Genomic DNA, 19,017 nt, shown 5'->3' with positions numbered 1-19,017 from the left:
TGGGGCAGCCTGACCTTCACCAGGCAGAGGGGTCCTGGAGGTAGCCATCCTGGAGCTTGCTGATGCACCACCATGGGATCACTGGAGAGCTCTTTCCAAGACAGAAATATGAGTAAGTCACACCCCTGTTTAACATCCTTCAGGGGCCAAGCCCTGGCTGATATGGCTCAGTGGCCTGAGCACCAGCCTGTGAACTAAAATCCTTCAAAGGCTTCTCATTGTCCATAGGATGAAATCCCCCACAGGCCCCTTGGGGACCTGCATGATTCCTGTGGCTTCATCTTGGGCCACCCACACATCAGCTCATACCCACATGTGGCCACGTGGACATGCTCTCAGTTCATGATGCACCTTAGGTAGTGGTTTCTGGATGTTTACAGTGCTGGTCCCGGTGCCCAGCACACCTTTTAATAGCCTCCTCATCAGCTCATCTCCTGCACCTTTCCTGCCCTCACTTAAAGGTCACTTCAGAGAACCAGCCCCTAAATAGGTGAATGTGTTACTTTCCTGTGGCTGCTGTCACAAATCACCATAAATTATTGGCTTAAAACAGCACAATTTTATTTTACAGTTCTGTTCTTCTTTCAGAAGTCTGTAGTCCAGGTGTCAGCAGGGCTGTGTACCTTCTGAAAGCCCTTGGGAGAGTCTCTTTCCTTGCCAGTTCCAGTGTCTGGAGGCCACTTGCACTGCTTGGCTCAGGGCCCCTTCCTCCACGGTCAAAGCCAGCAGCATAGCATCCTCTCTCCTTTCTGAGTGCCACTTTGGTCCTTGCCTCTTAGTCTATCTCACTCTCCTGCCTCCCTCTTATTAGGACCCCTGTGATAAAATTGGGCCATCTGGATAATCCAGGATAACCTCTCTGTTTCAAGATCTTTAATCACATCTGCAAAGTCCCTTTGCCTGGCAAAGTGGCAGCCCTTCGGCACTCCAGTTCCCGGGGCCAGAGGGGTGACCTTGGGGTTCATGTGCAAGAGACCATAGTGTTCCTGTTGGTGGGTCCTGGCATTGCAGACGGCACAACAGGGCAGGAATGCCTTGTTTGATTTCCGTCCAAGTCAAGAGGGATGGGGTACTGGGGAGTGGTCTTAAGTTCCTCTAGGAAGCAAGAAAGGTCATATTATATCTCTGGAAGGCCCTGTCTACTGACTGTTTGGGACAAAACCAGAGAGAGAAGGTAGTCATCTGAAAGGGACAGTGTGTAGTTGAGGACAGTCATTCTCTCATTCATCCCACATGTTTCCTGAGCCCCTGTGTGCTATGCTGTCCACTGTGCAGCAGTTGAGGGGACCTCGATGAACAAGAAACCACCCTGTAGAAATTCTTCTACTTGGGGGAGAGCAACATGGAAACAAAGCAATGATAGTTCTATGGTTGATGAAGGCAGGAAGCGATCAAATGTGCAACAGCTACATTAGCATGATGGGAGAGGGGGACATTGGGTAAAGACTTCAAGGAGAAAACCCCGACAACAGGGCTGAGGGGGGTGTTTCAGGTGCTTGGAATAGCGCTTGCAGAAGCAAGGAGAAAGGAAGCCCCGTGTTGTGATTTAGGAGTGGGATGAAGTGCGGGCTGGGCGACCATAACGTGGGAAGCAGGGCACTGGAGAGGGCGCCGGGGCCACAGGTGGAACTTTTTGCCGCGTCTCCAGTTTCACAATGAGTTCCAAGAAGGCTGTCTGCTGCCTTCTCAACTTGTTAAATCCTTCAACAGCAATTATCGCTCACTCTGTGGGCCTCCATTAAATACTTACTGATAACGAGTCTTTCCCAGCAGCAAAAGTCCCCCACACTTGCCTCGCCTCGCTAGGTATTATTAAATGATAGGGCAGATGAGTCACTTTTACGGGATTCTCCTGGCCTTGTGTGTCTGATGAGACTTGCACTCACATCAGAGCCTGGCTTATTCTCCTGGTGGACCCCTATCACAGTATTTTTCTTGGTCTGAGCTTGGGAGGATGTGTGGCTGAAGCAAGTTAGAGAGTATGCAGATGATGCAGGTGCACAGCCTTGTTCCTGAGCCTGGGGCTGCGTGCCCACTGCTGCCTCCTGCCTGCGGTGCTGCCCAGGAAGGATAAGTCTAGAGCGGTGTGGCTCTGTGTGCCCATGGCAAAGAAAGAAAGGAAAGACACTTATTAAATGCCATTTATTCTTCCAACCTCATACTTCATTGCCGCTGATGCCACCATTCAAACAAATGCTCTAATTTACAGTTTCTGGGAACTTTTGAAAAAATGGATCAAAACCCCAGGTTACCTGAAATGCTGCAGTTACATGTTTTAATGGCCCTAAAAATTATATTTTGTCAAAGTGAAATAGAATTTTGAAAGGCTTCATAATAGTTGTGAAAAACAGCTGGCCTCTTTGGATAACACTTATCACAAGGCTGCTCTTATGAATAGCTCAGCACACCCTGCAAATATCTCATTAAATCATCCAACCTCACTGGGCAGAAGCTAGCAGCAGCAGCTTGCAGACTGCCTTTTTCTCCTACAGTAGGGGGTGTTCCTGCTGCCTCAAAAGGAGTCTGAAGAAACCACAAACCACCTAGGTTGAGAGTTTTTTATCTTCACACTGTAACTTGGAACACGTCTCGAACAGTTCTCTACATTAGCAGGTACACTGGGCCTTCCCACACCAGGATGCAGGTTTGCTCTCTGACTGGACCTTTTCAGGGTTCGTGGAGGCCTGCTCTGGCCCAGCTCTGTGCTTGGAGCTAACTGAGAGTCAGAGGTGAAGAAGGAGCTTACTGTCTGGTGTGCAGGAAAGACACAGGAGCAGGTTTTCACAATAGATGTGGTATGTGATTTGCTAAAGGTAGGTCAGAGACCAGCTAACCCAAGCTAAGTATTCAAAAAGCCATCTCAGCAGCCTTCTGCACTGTCAGCTCCCTCCCTGACAGTTCCATCTCCAACTCATTGGCAGACACTGTGGAAATCCTGTTCCCAGCTCCCTTCACCTCACCGATTCCCACTGGAGAGGCTGCAAAGCCAAATACTTGCTTTTCTAGCCTCCCTTTTAATTGGAGTAGCCATGTGACCTAGTTCTGGCCAATGAGACAGAAGCAAAAATCACCATTGGGGGTAGGGAGTGTTCCATAAAAGCTCTTGTGTTCTTGAGTAACAGGGACAACCAGTCTAGCATAGCAGCTGGGTTCTTCTTCCTGCCTTAATTGCATTCATGACGGGCTATAGCTAGAGCGGTGATCCTGTGATGGGGAGGGAAAAGCTGAGGTCATTGGTTAGATAGTGATCCAGTGCCACAGCTGCCAACATCTAGACTTTTCATCATGTGGAAAACAAATAACCTCTGTTTGTTTAAGCCACTGAGGTTAGGCTTCTAGGACTTGCAGCCAAATGCATCCCTAACTGATAACGGGCACCTAGCAGGCAGTCCAGATATAGTGATTGAAGTTATAAATAATGTGATCACCTGAGTCGAGTCTTAACAGATTGGGGTGTGCTGGAAGTATTTGACTTAGAGGAAACTGAACCCACATGTACAAAAGCTTGAGGCAGGAAGCCATGAGGAGTCCCACCAAGGGGCCACTAATAAGAAGTTCATTGTTACTAGAATGTAAAGTAAGAGGCAGGCAGTGGTTAGATACAAGCCTAGAGAATCAGACAACAGGGGCCAGATTAAAATAGTTTCCTTAGATGCAAAGAAGGTCCCAGGTTCCTGTGACCTAACTCTCCATGTTACCCCTGGAACTGCAGGATTTATAGCACAGGCCACCACAGCAAGAGGAAGAGAAAGGAAGTGAATTCATCCCTCCTGTTGGCCAGTGTATTAGTTACCTATTGCTGCTTAACAAGTTACCCTCAAACTTGGCAGGTTAAAACAACGCACATTTACGATCTCATTGTTTCTGTAGGTCAGAAATATAGATGTGGCTTGACTCTGTCTTCTGACCCAGAGTCTCGTAGAAGACACAGGGCTGCAGTCTCATCTGAAGACTTGGCTGGGGAGGATCCGCTTCCTTGTTCACTCGGATGCTTACTGGCAGGGTTCAGCCCCTCGCCCCATGGTCTCCCCATGAGGCAACTCACAGGAGGGCAGCTGACTTTTTCAGAATGAGCAAGTGAGAAAGCAGAAGAAGGAAGCCTGTGTCTTTTTGTAATTTCTCTCAGAAGTGGAACTCAACTCCTTTGCTGTATGCTATTCATTAGAAGCAAGTTACAAGTCCAGCCCACCCTGAAGGTGAAGGAACAGCAGGTGAATACTGGCAGGTGCAGATCACTGGGGGCCGTTTTGGAAGCTGCCAACCACAAGCACACTGCCACCTCCTTTCTCCTTCTCCTCTCCCTTGTCATGTAGCAGCAGTGGCTTCTCTTTTACCATCGTCCTTATCATCACCACAGCCACTGTGATTACCAATTAAACACTCCTTATGTACCACAGACACTTTCCATATGTAGCTCATTTACCCTCACAACAACCATATAAGAGTAAGTAATATTATGCCCATTGTGACTATTGGGAAGCTGAAGCTTAGAGAGGGACTACACTTCGCCCTATATCACACAACCAGTCAGAGGAAGAACTAGGAGTCCCTCCAAGGCCTGGCTGCAGTGCAGTTCCTCACTGCTGCTCCAGGAGGTGGCACCTCAGAGGCAGGAGAGCCACATCTGCCAGCCCACCCTGCAGCCCAAGCTGCTTTCTGCTTTCCTGTAAGCTCACGGGGGCCAAGAGCCACAGAGCACAGAGACAAGTGGGCTAGGCCACCTCCAAATGTTTGGGCCCCACATAGAGGACAATCAGAAAAGATTTTTAGATTAGATAATAACCCTGTAAAAATATCAATTTCCTGATTTTAATTTGCTCTGCAATTACATAAAAAAAATCTTTGTTCTTAGAAAACATATACTAAAGTATTTAGAGGTAAAGAGGTATTAAGTCTATGACTTTCAAACATTCCAGAAAAAAATAATTTGTATGTAGACACAGGTGTGTGTGTGTGTGTGTGTGTGTGTGTGTAGAGAGAGAGAGAGAGAATGATAAAGCAAGCATGGTGAGATGTTAACATTTGGGGAATCTGGGTAAAGGGTATATAGGAATTCTTTACATGAGTTTTGTAGTTTTTCTTGTTAAGTCATAAATTGCTTTAAAATAGTCTTTTTAAAGTACTGGTGTCCTCTGGGACCTGAGTTCTACTTGGACTATCAAAGATGACATGATATGAACTTTTACATACCTCCTTTTGACCCCAAAGAGACCCATCAGAGACCAGGGAGGGTACAGAGCTCATGGGCAGAACATGGTCTCTGAGGTCAGGCTGCTGGGGTTTCAGCCCTGGCCCTGTGGCTTCTAAGGTCCCTGAGGCGTACAAGTAACCATGCAGGTTGTCAAAAGGGTTTGGTGAGACAAGGGATGTAATTTGTCGTGGTACCTCCCATAGTTCTTGGCCCATGGCGAACCCTGCACACATGTCATTGTCATTATTACTGCCTCAGTCATCTAACAAGTAAGAAGTAATGTCCTGTATGTGGCTTAGAGACACTGGTCCTGACAGTTGTCTTGGTGCCAACTCCCTGACATGAGTTTTTGTCCCCATAAGACAGAGTGGCCACTGCAGCAGGTGTGAACGTGCCTGACAAGATGAAGAGCCGCGTCCCTGTGGTGCTCCTGGCTTGTGGTTCCTTCAACCCCATCACCAACATGCACCTGCGTTTGTTCGAAGTGGCCAGAGACCACCTGCACCAAACAGGTCAGTTGCGGCCATGCCCAGTGGAAGAACTGGTGGGCGGGGCCTCATGGGGCTTTGCCAGATGCTGTCAGCAACACCACTTCTAAAACTGCTCGGTTTATTCATTCACAGCGTAACTGGTGGCATACATTTCTTCCATCATATTCTGAGGGCTAATGGCCCTGAGCCATGTGACAAGTACCAGTCATATTCCTGGTCATAGGGTGGAATCCTCCTCCGGGTTCCCCTGGGCCCCTGCCCACCCCATGCTGCCCGTGAATGCTAGACACTGAGCACTTCACAGAACCTGTGTCCCTGTGAGGGTGTCCTTCCCAGCGCAGGGTGTCCTGACCCCCTGCACAGCTGAAAATCCACATAAAACTTTCAACTCCCCCAAAACTTAGTTGTACAGAATTCTTGTACGCTACTGGTAGAAATATGAGTGGTTCAGTGGCTATAGAAAACAGCTTGGCAATTTCTTCCAAGGTAAGTGTTTACCTACCATATGATTCAGTTGCTCCATACCTACTTACCCGAGAGAAACTGAATCATATGCTCCTGCAAAGACTTGTGCACGAACATGCAGAGCAGCTTACGTGGTGATAACCCCACCATGGAAGCAGTCCAAGCATCCATCAACGTGTGCCTGCAGACACGTGGCGTCGAGTCCCTGCAATGGAGTAGTACTCAGCAATGAAGAAGATTTAACCCAAAACACAGGTGCATCTCAGTTATGCCGAGCAGAGTAAGCCAGAACAAAAAAAGAGTACACACTGTATGTATTTATATAAAATTTATATAAAATTCCAGAAATTCTACCTGAAACCTATATAATTGTATTAACCAATGTCTCAGCCCAATAAATTCAATAAAAATAAATAGATAGATAGATAGATAGATAAATTCTAGAAGTTTCAAATTACTCTACAGCGACAGCAAACAGACCAGTAGTCGGGAGGTCAGGGAGCAGCATGGGCAGGGGAAGGATGACAGCGCAGCCCAAGGAACCTTTGGGGGTGGTGGGTAGGTTCATTGTCTTGATCGTGGTGTTGGCTACATGGGTGTGTTTGTGTGTCAGAACTTACCACATTATACCTTTTAAATATGTATGGTTTATCGTATGCCAGTTATACCTCCATAAAAAATATTAAAAAAAAAAAACTCCACAAGGTTGCTTCAGTCCTATATAAACTGGGATAAATTCTGTGGGACAGATGACCCAATTTCTTTAACAAATAAAGAAAGAAAGAGAGAGGAATTAGAAACTGTATAAGTCAACAGAGATATAAGAGACATAAACCGAATACCATGCATGGGCCTTATTTGAATCCTGATTCAAGTCAACCATAAAATGATATTCATGAGTGGGGGAGGTCTGAACACTGACTAGGTATTAGATGGCATTAAAGAATTAGTGTTTAATTTTTAAGGTCAATAATTGCTATTGTGTTAAAATGAAAAGAGACTTTCTCTCTTAGGAAAAAATTATATACCCTTGGTCCAGCAATTCCACTTCACAAAATTTATCCTAAAGCATGTATTTATGGGGAAAAGAGAGTATTTCTATTTGGGGGAAGAAGGAATACACTCCCTATATATTTTTAAATAGTGTGCAGAATAATGTTCTTTCAGGGTGTATAGCTTCTACTTGGCTTTCTGTGAATATTTGCTGGACTCTGAGCCGCCGAGTGGCTTTTCCTGCCAACTTCGACTCATCAGAAATGGCTTCGTGGGCAGTGTCTTTGCTGTGAGCTTTATTAGGGCAGGGCCTGTACTCTGCTTTCTAGAGCATGCTGCTTCACAGACAGTGACATGCACACACTGTGCTGGGGACTTCAGGTGTTTGAGGTTCTTGCAGACTCTGCTTCACCCACATGGTAGGACTCTGGTGTGACCTTGTGTGGTGTCAGAGAGTGTTCCTGGCTCCCAGAGGTCATGGTAACCACAGAATGCCTGGATATACATTATATTATGTATGATTTTTATCACTGGGGTATTAATAGGTAAAGGGGCCTTGGTCACAAATGACCTCCAGTACCTTCTTTGCCTATATTCTTAGTCATTCTTCTGCGGAAAGTACTTGGTCATTTTGAAAGTCCATAATGAATTTTCCTGCCTGTGTCTTTGCATGTTGTATGTTGGGTTGGCACCTTTCAACACTGCACAGGTATTTCCTGCATCTTTCCCAGGCCAGGCACTGTTGCTGGAAGTAGAATTGATGAAACTGTATCCCCTGCCCTGAAGGAGTGCACAGTTTTGTGGGATTAGAGATGCACAGCAGCAGGTGATTGGGGCACTAGGTGCAAAGGAGGAATGTCTCTCACCTGGCAGCAGTGGGAAACTTCCTGGAGGTAACACCCAAGGCTTGGGGAATGTGAAAGACTTAGGCAGGTACAGTCTGGGGGATGCGCAGAGAAGGCAGCATGGGTAAAGCACAGAGGTGGAGAGAGCCACATTCCAGCACATGGGGGAGAGACGAGGCTGGTAGGGAGGGAGGACCAGGTCATGGAAAGGGGGACTTTTTGCCATCAGGAGGGGTATGTGGTATGAATTTCCCTTCTCTGCACAGTCGAGTATCTTCTCTCCCCTACACACAGCCCCAGTCTTGAACCGCAGCGTCCCACAGCCAGCAGATCTGTGCACCGAGCCATAACCCAACCCGCCCCCTCTCCAGGGACAAATATTCAAACAGAGCCATTCCTCTCAATCAGAATCAGCTCACGGTTAAGGCTGGATGAAAATCTGGCCCCACAGCTGACTTTTCTTTTTTCTTGAAGAAAACTAAATCTTCCTTCTGTTGGTGTATTTTCACTAACAAAAAAACTTTTGATTTTTATTTGGCATTGCATGCATATAAACTGAATGAACAAGCTAAGGCAATTTGTTTAGTACCTTTAAATATAAATTAACGGTGTCTTTCTAGTTTGCTGCAGCAGCTCTAATTTTGAACTCTTTCCCCTTTCCTCTTTCCCCTTCTTCAAACCACAGTTGTCCTTCCTGCATTTGTTTCTTACCTTTCCTCCTGGAACAACAATGAGAGCTTAAAAACTGACAGAAGCCCTATAATATGTCAAAACTTTTAACTACCTATAGTTCTATAGGTAGAACTATAGTGAAAACTTAGATCCGTAGATTTTCACTAACACACTGACAAAGTCGTACCTGCTCAAAGGGTAAAATGTTGAACAAGCTATTTTCTTGCCCTCCTGTACCTGACAGACTGTTTGGGAGTGAGATGTGGGCCGGTAGGGATCTGTGGCATCTGTGGGTTTTCTGTGTTTTGCGGTGCCGTCCTCTAGCCAGAGGCGCTTCCCTCCGCTGGCCCTGCGTGCTGAACAGGTCCTCTCCGAGAGGATTCCCAGAGCCTTGAACATGTGCAGTGGTTGTGGGTGGTTTTGAAAAGTTCATTTGGGATTTTTGTTCTTGATCTGCTGGGTTTTGTCAGAAATGATTCAACTGAACATGTGACGAGTCAAGAGCATCAGACACACCTAAAGCATTTCATTCAGGATTCGAGCCTGATTTTCTCTAAAGATGTTGGATGTATTCCCAGTTGTAAGCAGCTGTTTTCCCAACATGTAGTCACAAACTTACTAATGGAGGTCGACTTCAATTTGTATTCTGTTTTCTTTTATATCAACGGCTTATTATTTCCAGTCAATATAATTTTGCTGTTGGCCTATATTTTAACAATAGTCTACATGTATTTCATTTTTTAAATCAAACTTTCTGCCAGTTTAATAAATATTTATTTATGTATTTTAAGTTTTTATTTATTTATTTTTAGAGAGGGGGGTATGGAGGGAGAAAGAAAGGGAGAGGAACATCAATGTGTTCCCCCTACTGGAGACCTTGCACACCCCCTATTGGAGACCTGACCCACAACCCAGGCATGTGCCCCCTGACTGGGAATCGAACTGGTGACCCTTTGTTTCGCAGGCCAGCACTCAATTCACTGAGCCACACCAGCAAGGCTTAGTTAGTATTTATTAATGACAGCGTAGCACCTGTTTGTTTTATGTATCTAACAAACTCCTACCATCCTTACTATTTGCCAAGTAGTGTTCTAAATGCATTACATGAACTCATTTAACCTTCATAATAATCCTGGGAGGTGGGTACTATTACTCTCCCTATTTTTCAAATGGGGAGGCTGAGGCTCAAGAGATTTAGTAACTTGCCTGAGGTTACACAGCCAGTAAGCAGTAGAGACAGTTTGCACCAGATTCTGGGCTTATAACCACCATGTCATGTTGCCTCCATTCATTCAGCAGATTATCTGTTGAGCTGGGAACTCTGCTAGATGCAGACATAATATAGGAGCAAAAGTGATGTCTGTGCTCCTTGAGCAGGGGTTGCCTTAGTCACGTTGGGCACTAAAGTGCAACAAAAATACCGTAGACTGGGTGACTTAAAGACAACAAAAGTTTTCTGTATTGTTCTGAAGTCTGGAAGTCCAGGATCAGGGGGCCAGCATGATCAGACTCTGGTGAGAACTCTCTTCTGGGTGGCAGACTGCCAACCCATTGAATCCTCACTGAATCCTCACACGCAGAATGCAGACTGGAAGCAGGCTTTCTCATGACTCTTAGAAGGGCACCAATCCCATTCCTGAGAGCTTCATCCTCCTGACCTCATCTAACCCTAATTATCTCCTACAGGCCCTGCCTCCTAACATCTTCGCACTGCAGGTCTCAACATACGAATTTTGGAAACACAAATATTCAGTCTGCTGCAGGGAGACAGACATTAATCAAATCCCACAGAGAAAAAATTACTAGGTGACATGTGCCACTAAGGGGAAGTTCCCTTTGCTATCAGTGTGATTGGTGAGGCAATTTGACAAAGGCAGAAAAGCCAGGGGAAATGTTTCTGAAAGTGTAAGAACTGAGCTGGAGAAGAATAATCAGCACTTTTTAGGTTAAAGTAACATTGTCTAAGGTTGGGATGAAGGGAAAGAGCTTTCTCGGCGGCAGCAGGCCTCTGTGAGGCCTCCTGAAGGGGCAAGTCCCTAAGACAGAGTTGGCGAGAGCAGAGTCTGGGTGCACTAGGGGAAAGTAGGGAAGTGGTGGGGCCTAGACTGCGTGGGAGTCTGAAAGACCAAGTAAGGAATGTGGACTTCAGGTGAGAGGGATTCAGTGAGAGTCTTTAACTAAGTGGCCACCAGGTAACTCCTACTAGGTGAGATCTTGACACACAAATCCTCAGAGAACCTCTGGAAAAGCAACTGCTAGAATGCTCTTAGCAACTTCCACCTGGATAGTTCACACCCCCATCCAGCGCCTGGATTGCTGGCTCAGAGTTCAGGCCCTCTCACCAGAGGGAACTGGACTTGGCCTTGGGGGCAAGTGCACAGCCCCATACAGCTCCTGCCTGCAGCTTGGTCCAGGGTGTACTTCCCACCTCATTGCTAAGGTGATGTTGTGCAGCCTTATCAGATGCCTGGATAAGGTTCTGACTGTTACTTGCCTGCTCATCTGGGAACTACCAAATAGGGAAATGACTTACTCTCTTGTGAACTCTTGCTAGCTCTGAGCAGTCATCTTTTTCTAAGTGCTCAGAAACTGTCCGTTCCCTGATGTTGCTGTGGTTTGAATTCAGGGTCCCAAACTATAGTCCAGAATTTATCCTTTATGCTTTTCTATGACCAGCTCAACAGATGCCTGCAGAAGGAGTGGCACTGGTTTCCTAGACCCGTGGAGAGAAAGTGGGCACCGACCTGCTCTGCTCTTCAGTCTTTGATCCAGCCTAGGCAGGATTGGTAGGCCTGTGCATGGCAGCCTGCTGGCATGCACACCCTACCCAGCCATCCTCAGCTCTGACATGGTTGCTCTTAGGTCCTGAGATTCTCCATTTCCTCTGCTCTCCCTTGGATGTCACAACCCACAAGAGAAAGGATTGCAGAATAGCAAATCGTAGAGGAGATGCACTCCCCTCCCTGTGGCCGTGGGATCACAAAAAGAACACTGGCTTTGAAGTTAACCTTCTTGTCAAACGGACTCACTAGTCCATAACCTAAGCAATTTACTTCACCCTTCCAGCCCAAGTTTCCTCAACTGCAACACGGGAATAAAATCTCCTAACCTTACAAGGTTATAATAAGGCTTAAATGAAATGATGCACATAAAGTGTCTAGCCCACCTGACATACCAGTACACATTTGGCCTCTCCACTTGCATCCTGAGCAGGCCCTGACCCAGTGCTGGTTGAAAGCGGCCCCCATTCTACGACCATGACCAGACAGATTCGCATGCTAAGCTCATATATATGCATGGGAGTGAGGAACGTACCACACAGTGTCTCCTGTTTTCTTTAGCCCTTTCTTCATTCTTCACGATGTTATTTCCTAACGATCCTGCCCCACGTGTTTGTGGCATCCCAGATTAAATTGCATCGTAAAGATAACAACCCAGTTGAAAGCTTTGCCCTCTTTCTCCTTTGGCAACCTTGAGGAAGGGAAAGGTATCCATTTTATGGCTCCCAGGTTTTCCTCTCAGCAACTTGCACTTTAAATGGAAGCATATTTATTGCAACATCATTTACATCAGCAGTTGTCTGTGTTACATAAAAACATCTTATCAGTGTCCAGTATGTTTCACGGGACTGTTGCTATCCCTGTGGTTTTAATTTTGATTCTCTAATATACAGTGAGTATAGAGAGAATTAAATGCATCACGATCAGGTGGTGCTGTGTAATCTGAGATAAGGGGAAAATTAAGTTGTAATATTCTGTTTAAGGCGGTGACAGCTCCAGTTCTGGGTCTTCTGGGCTTTACGAGATACCAGGAGAACATGAGTAAATATTATATAATCCCAGCATGTTACTTTAATCTCAGGTTCCCATGAATGTTTATTAATCAGATAGAGTGATTTTAATATATATTCATGGGCAGTTCTCCATCCAGCCTGGTCTGAAAAATTGTTCATTTGCACATTTCTAATTTAAAACTTTCTTCTGCAGGAGATAGATTTAAGAATGTTGTATTACTCCAGCAATTATGGTATTTGGAACCAAGATAAGTTTTTCTTTATCATATGAGGCTTCAAGGGTCTCTGGCTACACAAGTGTTAACACTCCAGATTCTTTCAAAAGGAGGCACTGTTCTGACTTAATAACAAATCAGCCTTTTTTGTTATCCTTATATGTCTACCTTGGGATGTGGCTTAGATGAAACAGATCCTGGACAGGTCTCTGAGGGGACAGTTTCCATGGCATTACTTTTGCACCACGTTTGACTATGCCGGGTTAGAGGTCAACAGCATTTAACCGATGAGCGACCTTTACATTGAGGCCTGCAGACATTTTGTGAACCCTGCGTTCTGGTTTTCACTCTGCGTCACTACTGCTTGTATGTGCAGTGCTATGAAAAGTGGGAACCATTATTCATGTCCCTATAAACTGCAGGATGCCTCCCACCTCTTCCCGTTCTCTCACCCATTTCTCCTTTCCCCGAGCCAAAGGTACAAATTCAACAGGTCAAGGCTTTTTGTTTAATTTTTTGATGGTTTAGTTTTACTTTGTCTCATTCCTCAGAAAGAGCTGAAGTTGCAAGCCATGTGTCCAACAAAGAACTAGTGTCTAGAATATGTAAAGAAATCTCAAAACTTAATGAAAACGTGAACAGTTCAATTAGAAAAAAGGAAAAAGACAGCAAGAGACATTTCTCTGAAGAGGATTTACAGATGGCAGAGAAGTACATGAAAAGATATCTAACAACATTTGCCATTAGGGAAGTGCAGCTTTAAACCACAAGCAGGTGTCACTACTTACCTATTAAAATGACGAAAGTGAAAAACAATGACAACACTGAATGCTGGAAAGGATGCGGAGAAACTGGCTGCTCATAATTGTGGGTGGGAGCATGAAATGGCAGAGCCGCTCTGGGAAACAGTTTGGCAGTTCCTCGTAAAGCTAAATATGTAAAATAAAACCGCATCTGACCCAGCAATTATACTCTCGGGCATTTATCCCAGAGAAATGAAAACTTATGTTCACACAGAAACCTGTGCAAAATGTTCATTACAGCTTTGGTTATAATGACTAAAAACTGAAAGTAATCCAGATGCCCTCCAAGGGCTGAGTAGTTAAACTGTGATTCATCCAAACCATAGAACCGGACTCAGTAACAAAAAGAAACAAACCACATCCGACGACTTTGATGAATCTCCAGGAAATAATGCTGAGTAAAAAAAAAAAAAAAAACCAACCCTAAAAGTTTCCATATTAGATGATTTCACTTACATAACATTCTTGCAATGATAAAATTATGTAAATGAGAGCAGATTAGTGCTTGCCATGGGTTGGGGATAGAGGCTTTGGGGGGAGGGGCAGAAACAGGAGGGAAGTGGGCATGGTTATAAAAGTCCAACATGAGGGCCTTTGTGGTGAGGGAACTGTTGCGTAGCTCTGCTGTGGCGGCGGAGACGTGAAACCTGCAGATGTGGTGAAATCTCGTAGGGCTGAATACACACACTCAGGTGAGTGCATGTGAAACCTGAATGAGACCAGTGGATATAGTATCAGTCTCAGAGTCCCGGTTGTGCCATCACAGTATGGTACCGACACATGTTACCATTGGGGGAAACTGGGCAAAGAGCACAAGAGACTCAGCTGAATTCTTTCTTACAACCTCATATATCTCTGTAATTATGTCAGAATAAAAGGTTTAATTAAAAATACAAAAAAATGGAAACAACATAGTTGATCAATGTAAGGATGAAAAGGTGACGCGAGGAAGTGGCTGTCCTCCACTTGACCACTTCCATGCCAGAGGTTGTCAAACAGAGTCATGTCAAGTACTCATGTTCCCATTGCACAGATACAAGCAACTGGAGGCCTGGAGAGGTGGTGTGTTTTGCATGAGATCTCCCCAGCAAGTGAAAGACAAAGCCCCAGGCTCTTAGAATGCAAAGCCAGTACTCTTACTATCGTGCCGTAGGGAGCCCCATCTCCTGAGCAGACTGCCCTGTGCATGTTGTCTCTGCCTGCCCCTGCTGCCTCAACAACCAGCCGGGCCGAATGCCCCAGAGTTAATATGCCAGGACTTGCAACCATCTCTGTCTTCCAAATGGGAAGGAAAGATCATTCAGAGTTAGGCACCAGCATTTGGCATCTTTTTAAGCAGGTCATAAAGAGAACTCATGCAGCGAGCATTCAGAAAACCCAGACCAACACCAGATGAAACAGTCAGTGAAGTAACATTCCCAACAGCACAATGGGCACTGGTGAAAACAAATTGAAAAGATGTGTCATTATAAATATTTCTGAAGATGAAGTTCTAGAGAAAGACTTAGACCGTGGGGAGATTTATGACTTACTGATAATTATAGGGAAAATAAATCTTAGGAGAAAAAAATAATTTAAGAATAGATTTTATAAACTAGTAAGATTGGTTACTTCTAGGGGGAGGGTGGAAACAGCAGAAAGAATGGGAGAATGGGAATAAAGAGGGTAGAAGCTAGAGTGAGGGGAAAGCCCCTACTCTGAGTGTATCTATTTCTACAGTCTGACTCTTAGAACTGTGGAATCACATGTCCCAAAAACTAGACATACAGTTAAACCTGAGGGAACCCGAGGTGAACTACAAACAGTAGCAAGAGAGCTTAACTGTATTACAAGTGAATACATAGCCACACTGAAGGAAGTGGGAGAGAAAAGAACCAACCTCAGCAACTTGGAAAGCAGCATTATGACTGGATACCACAGGAGTAAAGACAGTAAGAAGTGTATGTTAACTCCTGTTCTCCAGTTAGAAAACTTGCTTTCCACAGGAGTGTGGGTGAGCAATTTGAAACTACCTTTTGAAAATAAGAGCAGCAAGCAAATGGGTAAATCTCTGTGGATGGCAGAGCCAGGTCTGGCATTGTGGAAGGAAGAAGTGACAACTAAGGGAAGGAGGGGAGGCTGGAATTAACTCCATGGTGTTGGATTACAATCAGAGGTTTCAATATGAACTCGTGGTTTTTAATATATGTGCAGATGGGTAGCTATAGGAATAAATACAGAAAGGTGTATGTATACCTGTGTATGTACATGTATAATATATGTACATACATGTATATGACTGTATGTATAATATATATAATTTCCTATCTCTGCCTTGTAAGAGGTGTGCAGAAATCACAGAACCCCAATAGAAATGAGTATAACTAGCCCTCTTGGTTTCTAAATGCCATTTTTTCAATAAAAAAAAAAAACAGGGCTCTTTGCAGAAATGGTTGATTTGGCTGGGGGGTGAGGGAGCAGAGAGGACATGATGAGCCTGAATATCTTGTGGTGCCAGAGAGCAAGGATGAGCTTAATAAATGATATCATGTCAAAAAGACATAAGAGCCAATTTAAAGAAGGATCCATTGGGTAAATCAGGGATAATTTGAGGAACAAAATAAATGATAATGGGTTGTACTCCATAGAATAAAATAAATATCCGTTAGTCCATATTGATAAAAGTAAATGAATGAATGAATAAATAAGTGCAAGAGAAAGGACAGTTCTTCCTCTTAGTGGAATTCTAACTGAATACCATGGAAGCAGTGTTGGAAACAGAAAATCACCATTTGGCAAACAGCATAGTAATGATTTTTACACGCCAGAATCATCAGTGGATGTTAAATTAGTGGCAGAAGTATGATGGGACAAAGGATATTTGCATAGTTTCAAAGTTTTTTCCCATAGATACTTATTAATTACAAATACACAGAGGAGAAGTAGCAACTTCACAGTAGAGAAACCTAGCAGGCACCACCTCAACCAGGTATCAGAGTCCCCGTCACCAGAACCAAGACAAATCAGCATTGCGTACCCCAGGATCTGATGCGCTGAGAAGGGCCCAGCAGCATTTCTGAGGTGTTCCTGCCTGAGGTGCATGAAAGCTCAATCTGATTGTGAGAAAACATGACAAACCAAACAAATTTGGGGACATTCTCCAAAATAACTTCTCTAACATGAAAAGGTCATGAGAGACTGAGGAACTGTCCCCAGTTAGAGGGCACAGAACAGTCATCTTACAGTGTGAGATTCTGGGTTGGACCCTAGGCCAGGAAAGGCCACTGGGGGGCAGCACGTTAGCGACTGCTCGTTTCCGGTGTAGACCCGCATAGAGCGCTGTGCGGTGGCACATTACCCGCAGGAGCAGAAACCAAATGAGGGGTTGTGAGAACTCTGCGCTGTGGTTGTCAAGGGCTCTGCGACCGTAGGTCTAAAATTGTCTCAGAATAAAAAGTTAAAATATAGTGTAAAATTACAAAGGAAGCCAAAAATTACGTTGAAATCATGAACTAAATAGCTAAACAAGTTTCTTATGTATTTTTTAAAATAGCATTTATCACATGAAACCAAAATAACAGTAATAACATTACATTTGAATGGCTCCTTTATATTTTACAAAATGTTTTTACATATATTCTGTTATTTAATCCCTAGAACAGCCCCATGAGGTGGCATTATTTTCCCTCCATTTCAGAGATGTAGAATCTTCATCTAAGAGATGGTGAAAATAAGGACAAAACACGTAAACAAGCAGAACTTCAGGTCCAGACAAATGGACCTGCATTCAACCCAGCGGTGCCATTTCCAGCCCAGCCACCTGGGCCAAGCCAGTTAAGAAGCCTTAGCAGAGAATGGCAACTGCCTTTCCCACTGTGGGCGCTCAGACTGGGGCACAGCTTAATGTTATTTGAGGAAGTCTGTCTCTGTTCTTAAAAAAGAAAAACCTTTCTGTCTGTGCATGTCTGTATGTGTGTAATATATAGGTACATTTACATTTATATGTATATGTTTGAGTTATATGTGCATGTATTTGTATATGTTTGAGTTATATGTATATGTTAACAGTATATTTGCAAAGTGGTTGCTAATGTGAAGGTGTCTGAGGAATGCACTGGGATGAGGAGGAAGGATGGACGATCACAGGGCAGGCATCCTCTGCACCACCCTCTGAATTATCCCTGATTTGTCTCTAGTGCTCTCGCCGTCTGTGCAGCGCTTGGAAAACCTACAGCTGTTCAAACCTAGGATATCTTTTCCTGAGGCCCACTCTGGACTTCAACGCACAGGATAAGCTATGGGATGAGGAGCAGGGGGGCTGACATCGCCTTGCCCATCGCCCCACACAGCATTGCACACTTGTATGAATTTATGAGAACATTGCCTAGAGAGTAGTCATTGCTCCATCATCATATTTTGCGCCAAATTGTTTTTGTACTTGGTGGTCTTTCGTGTCTCTTTTTTTCCCCTTAGATTTCAGTGGACTTACATCTCTTCTGGTGTGAGGCCCAAAAAGTAGCACCAGAGACAAATCGCACATAACTAATACCCTTGACCATTCCTTACATCACCCCAAGCAGCTGTTGTTTCTACCCTGCATACATGTGTAGACAATGCACAGACAGTGTATTAACAACATAGAGTTTTGGTTAAGATCATGCACCCTGGGCTCAGACGACAAGTACCTAGGTCCACACCCCGCTGATACACTTAATTCACTTTGAAGCCTTGGGGCAGTTAATTAAGGGACAGTTGCTTCTCAGTTTGTTCATCAGGAAAGTGGAAATAGCAGCTGGATTTCTTTCATAGAGGACTTGTGAGGATTAGAGAGAGAGTAGTATATGTAAAGACTTTATAGCACAGTTCCCAACACTTTGTTAGCTCTCGGTACACGCCTGCCGTCATTTACTATTATTATTATTATTAATGTACAATATATACAGCAAGCCACACATAAAATATAACTTTAGCTTAGTTACATAAACTGGAGCATCTAGTAGAGTAAGTTCTTTTCTGCTGCGCCTGCCTAGACCTGCTCCTCCAGCAGTAACCAGCTTCACTTGGTGCTGGGTTTAAAGCCCCACCATGGCTGCCATGTGGCTAGCACCAGGCACTACTCCCCGGCCGCTAGATGAAGTCTTGTTTCCACATTTCTGAAAGCAGATCGGGGCTGAATCTTCCCATCAGATAAACGGGCGGAGTAGCCCTGTGTGACCTTTTTCACTCTTGTCACAGAGGTAGTGGGACTCCTGTCCTTGATCAGAGGTCCTGTTTAGACTCTAAACTTTAGATCCCAAGATTCTGCTGTGATTCCATGTCTGGTTCCCCCTGGTGGTTGCTGGGATGCCACAGTCACTAGGGATAAATATGCGCAACGGTACCCAGCTCCCAACCCTTGAGTACACCTGGAACAACCATCTGTGTTTTCTCTCTCCATTCTGGACATTGGGAGGATTGTGGCAACAGCAGAATCAGTGCACTAGTTGCACTAGTGGTGATGGTGGCCATGTAAATCACAGTGTAAGAATGGCAGTGGTGTTGGTTGCTCACAGTGTGGGGGTGGAGCTGGG

General features: G+C 44.7%; 1 protein-coding gene across 2 annotated transcripts in view; it reads left to right on the top strand.

Moving 5' to 3' along the window:
* NMNAT3 (nicotinamide nucleotide adenylyltransferase 3) overlaps positions 1 to 19,017 on the top strand; it is a 97,628-nt gene that overhangs the window by 41,548 nt on the left and 37,063 nt on the right. Inside the window, exon 2 of one of the 2 annotated variants that reach the window (XM_045856967.1) lies at positions 5,558 to 5,703. In XM_045856967.1, coding sequence (XP_045712923.1) covers positions 5,595 to 5,703 — 109 coding nt within the window. In that variant the 5' untranslated portion in view covers positions 5,558 to 5,594. Of the gene's footprint in view, positions 1 to 5,553; positions 5,704 to 19,017 lie in introns of both variants that reach the window. The other variant, XM_045856966.1, reaches the window with a different exon arrangement.

Source organism: Phyllostomus hastatus, unplaced genomic scaffold, assembly GCF_019186645.2.
Source record: "Phyllostomus hastatus isolate PE091 unplaced genomic scaffold, TTU_PhHast_1.1 phas_scaffold_129, whole genome shotgun sequence".
Classification (NCBI taxonomy): Eukaryota; Metazoa; Chordata; class Mammalia; order Chiroptera; family Phyllostomidae; genus Phyllostomus; species Phyllostomus hastatus.
The sequence above is the reverse complement of the archived record's forward strand: the minus strand, read 5'-3'. Positions and strand labels throughout refer to the sequence as shown.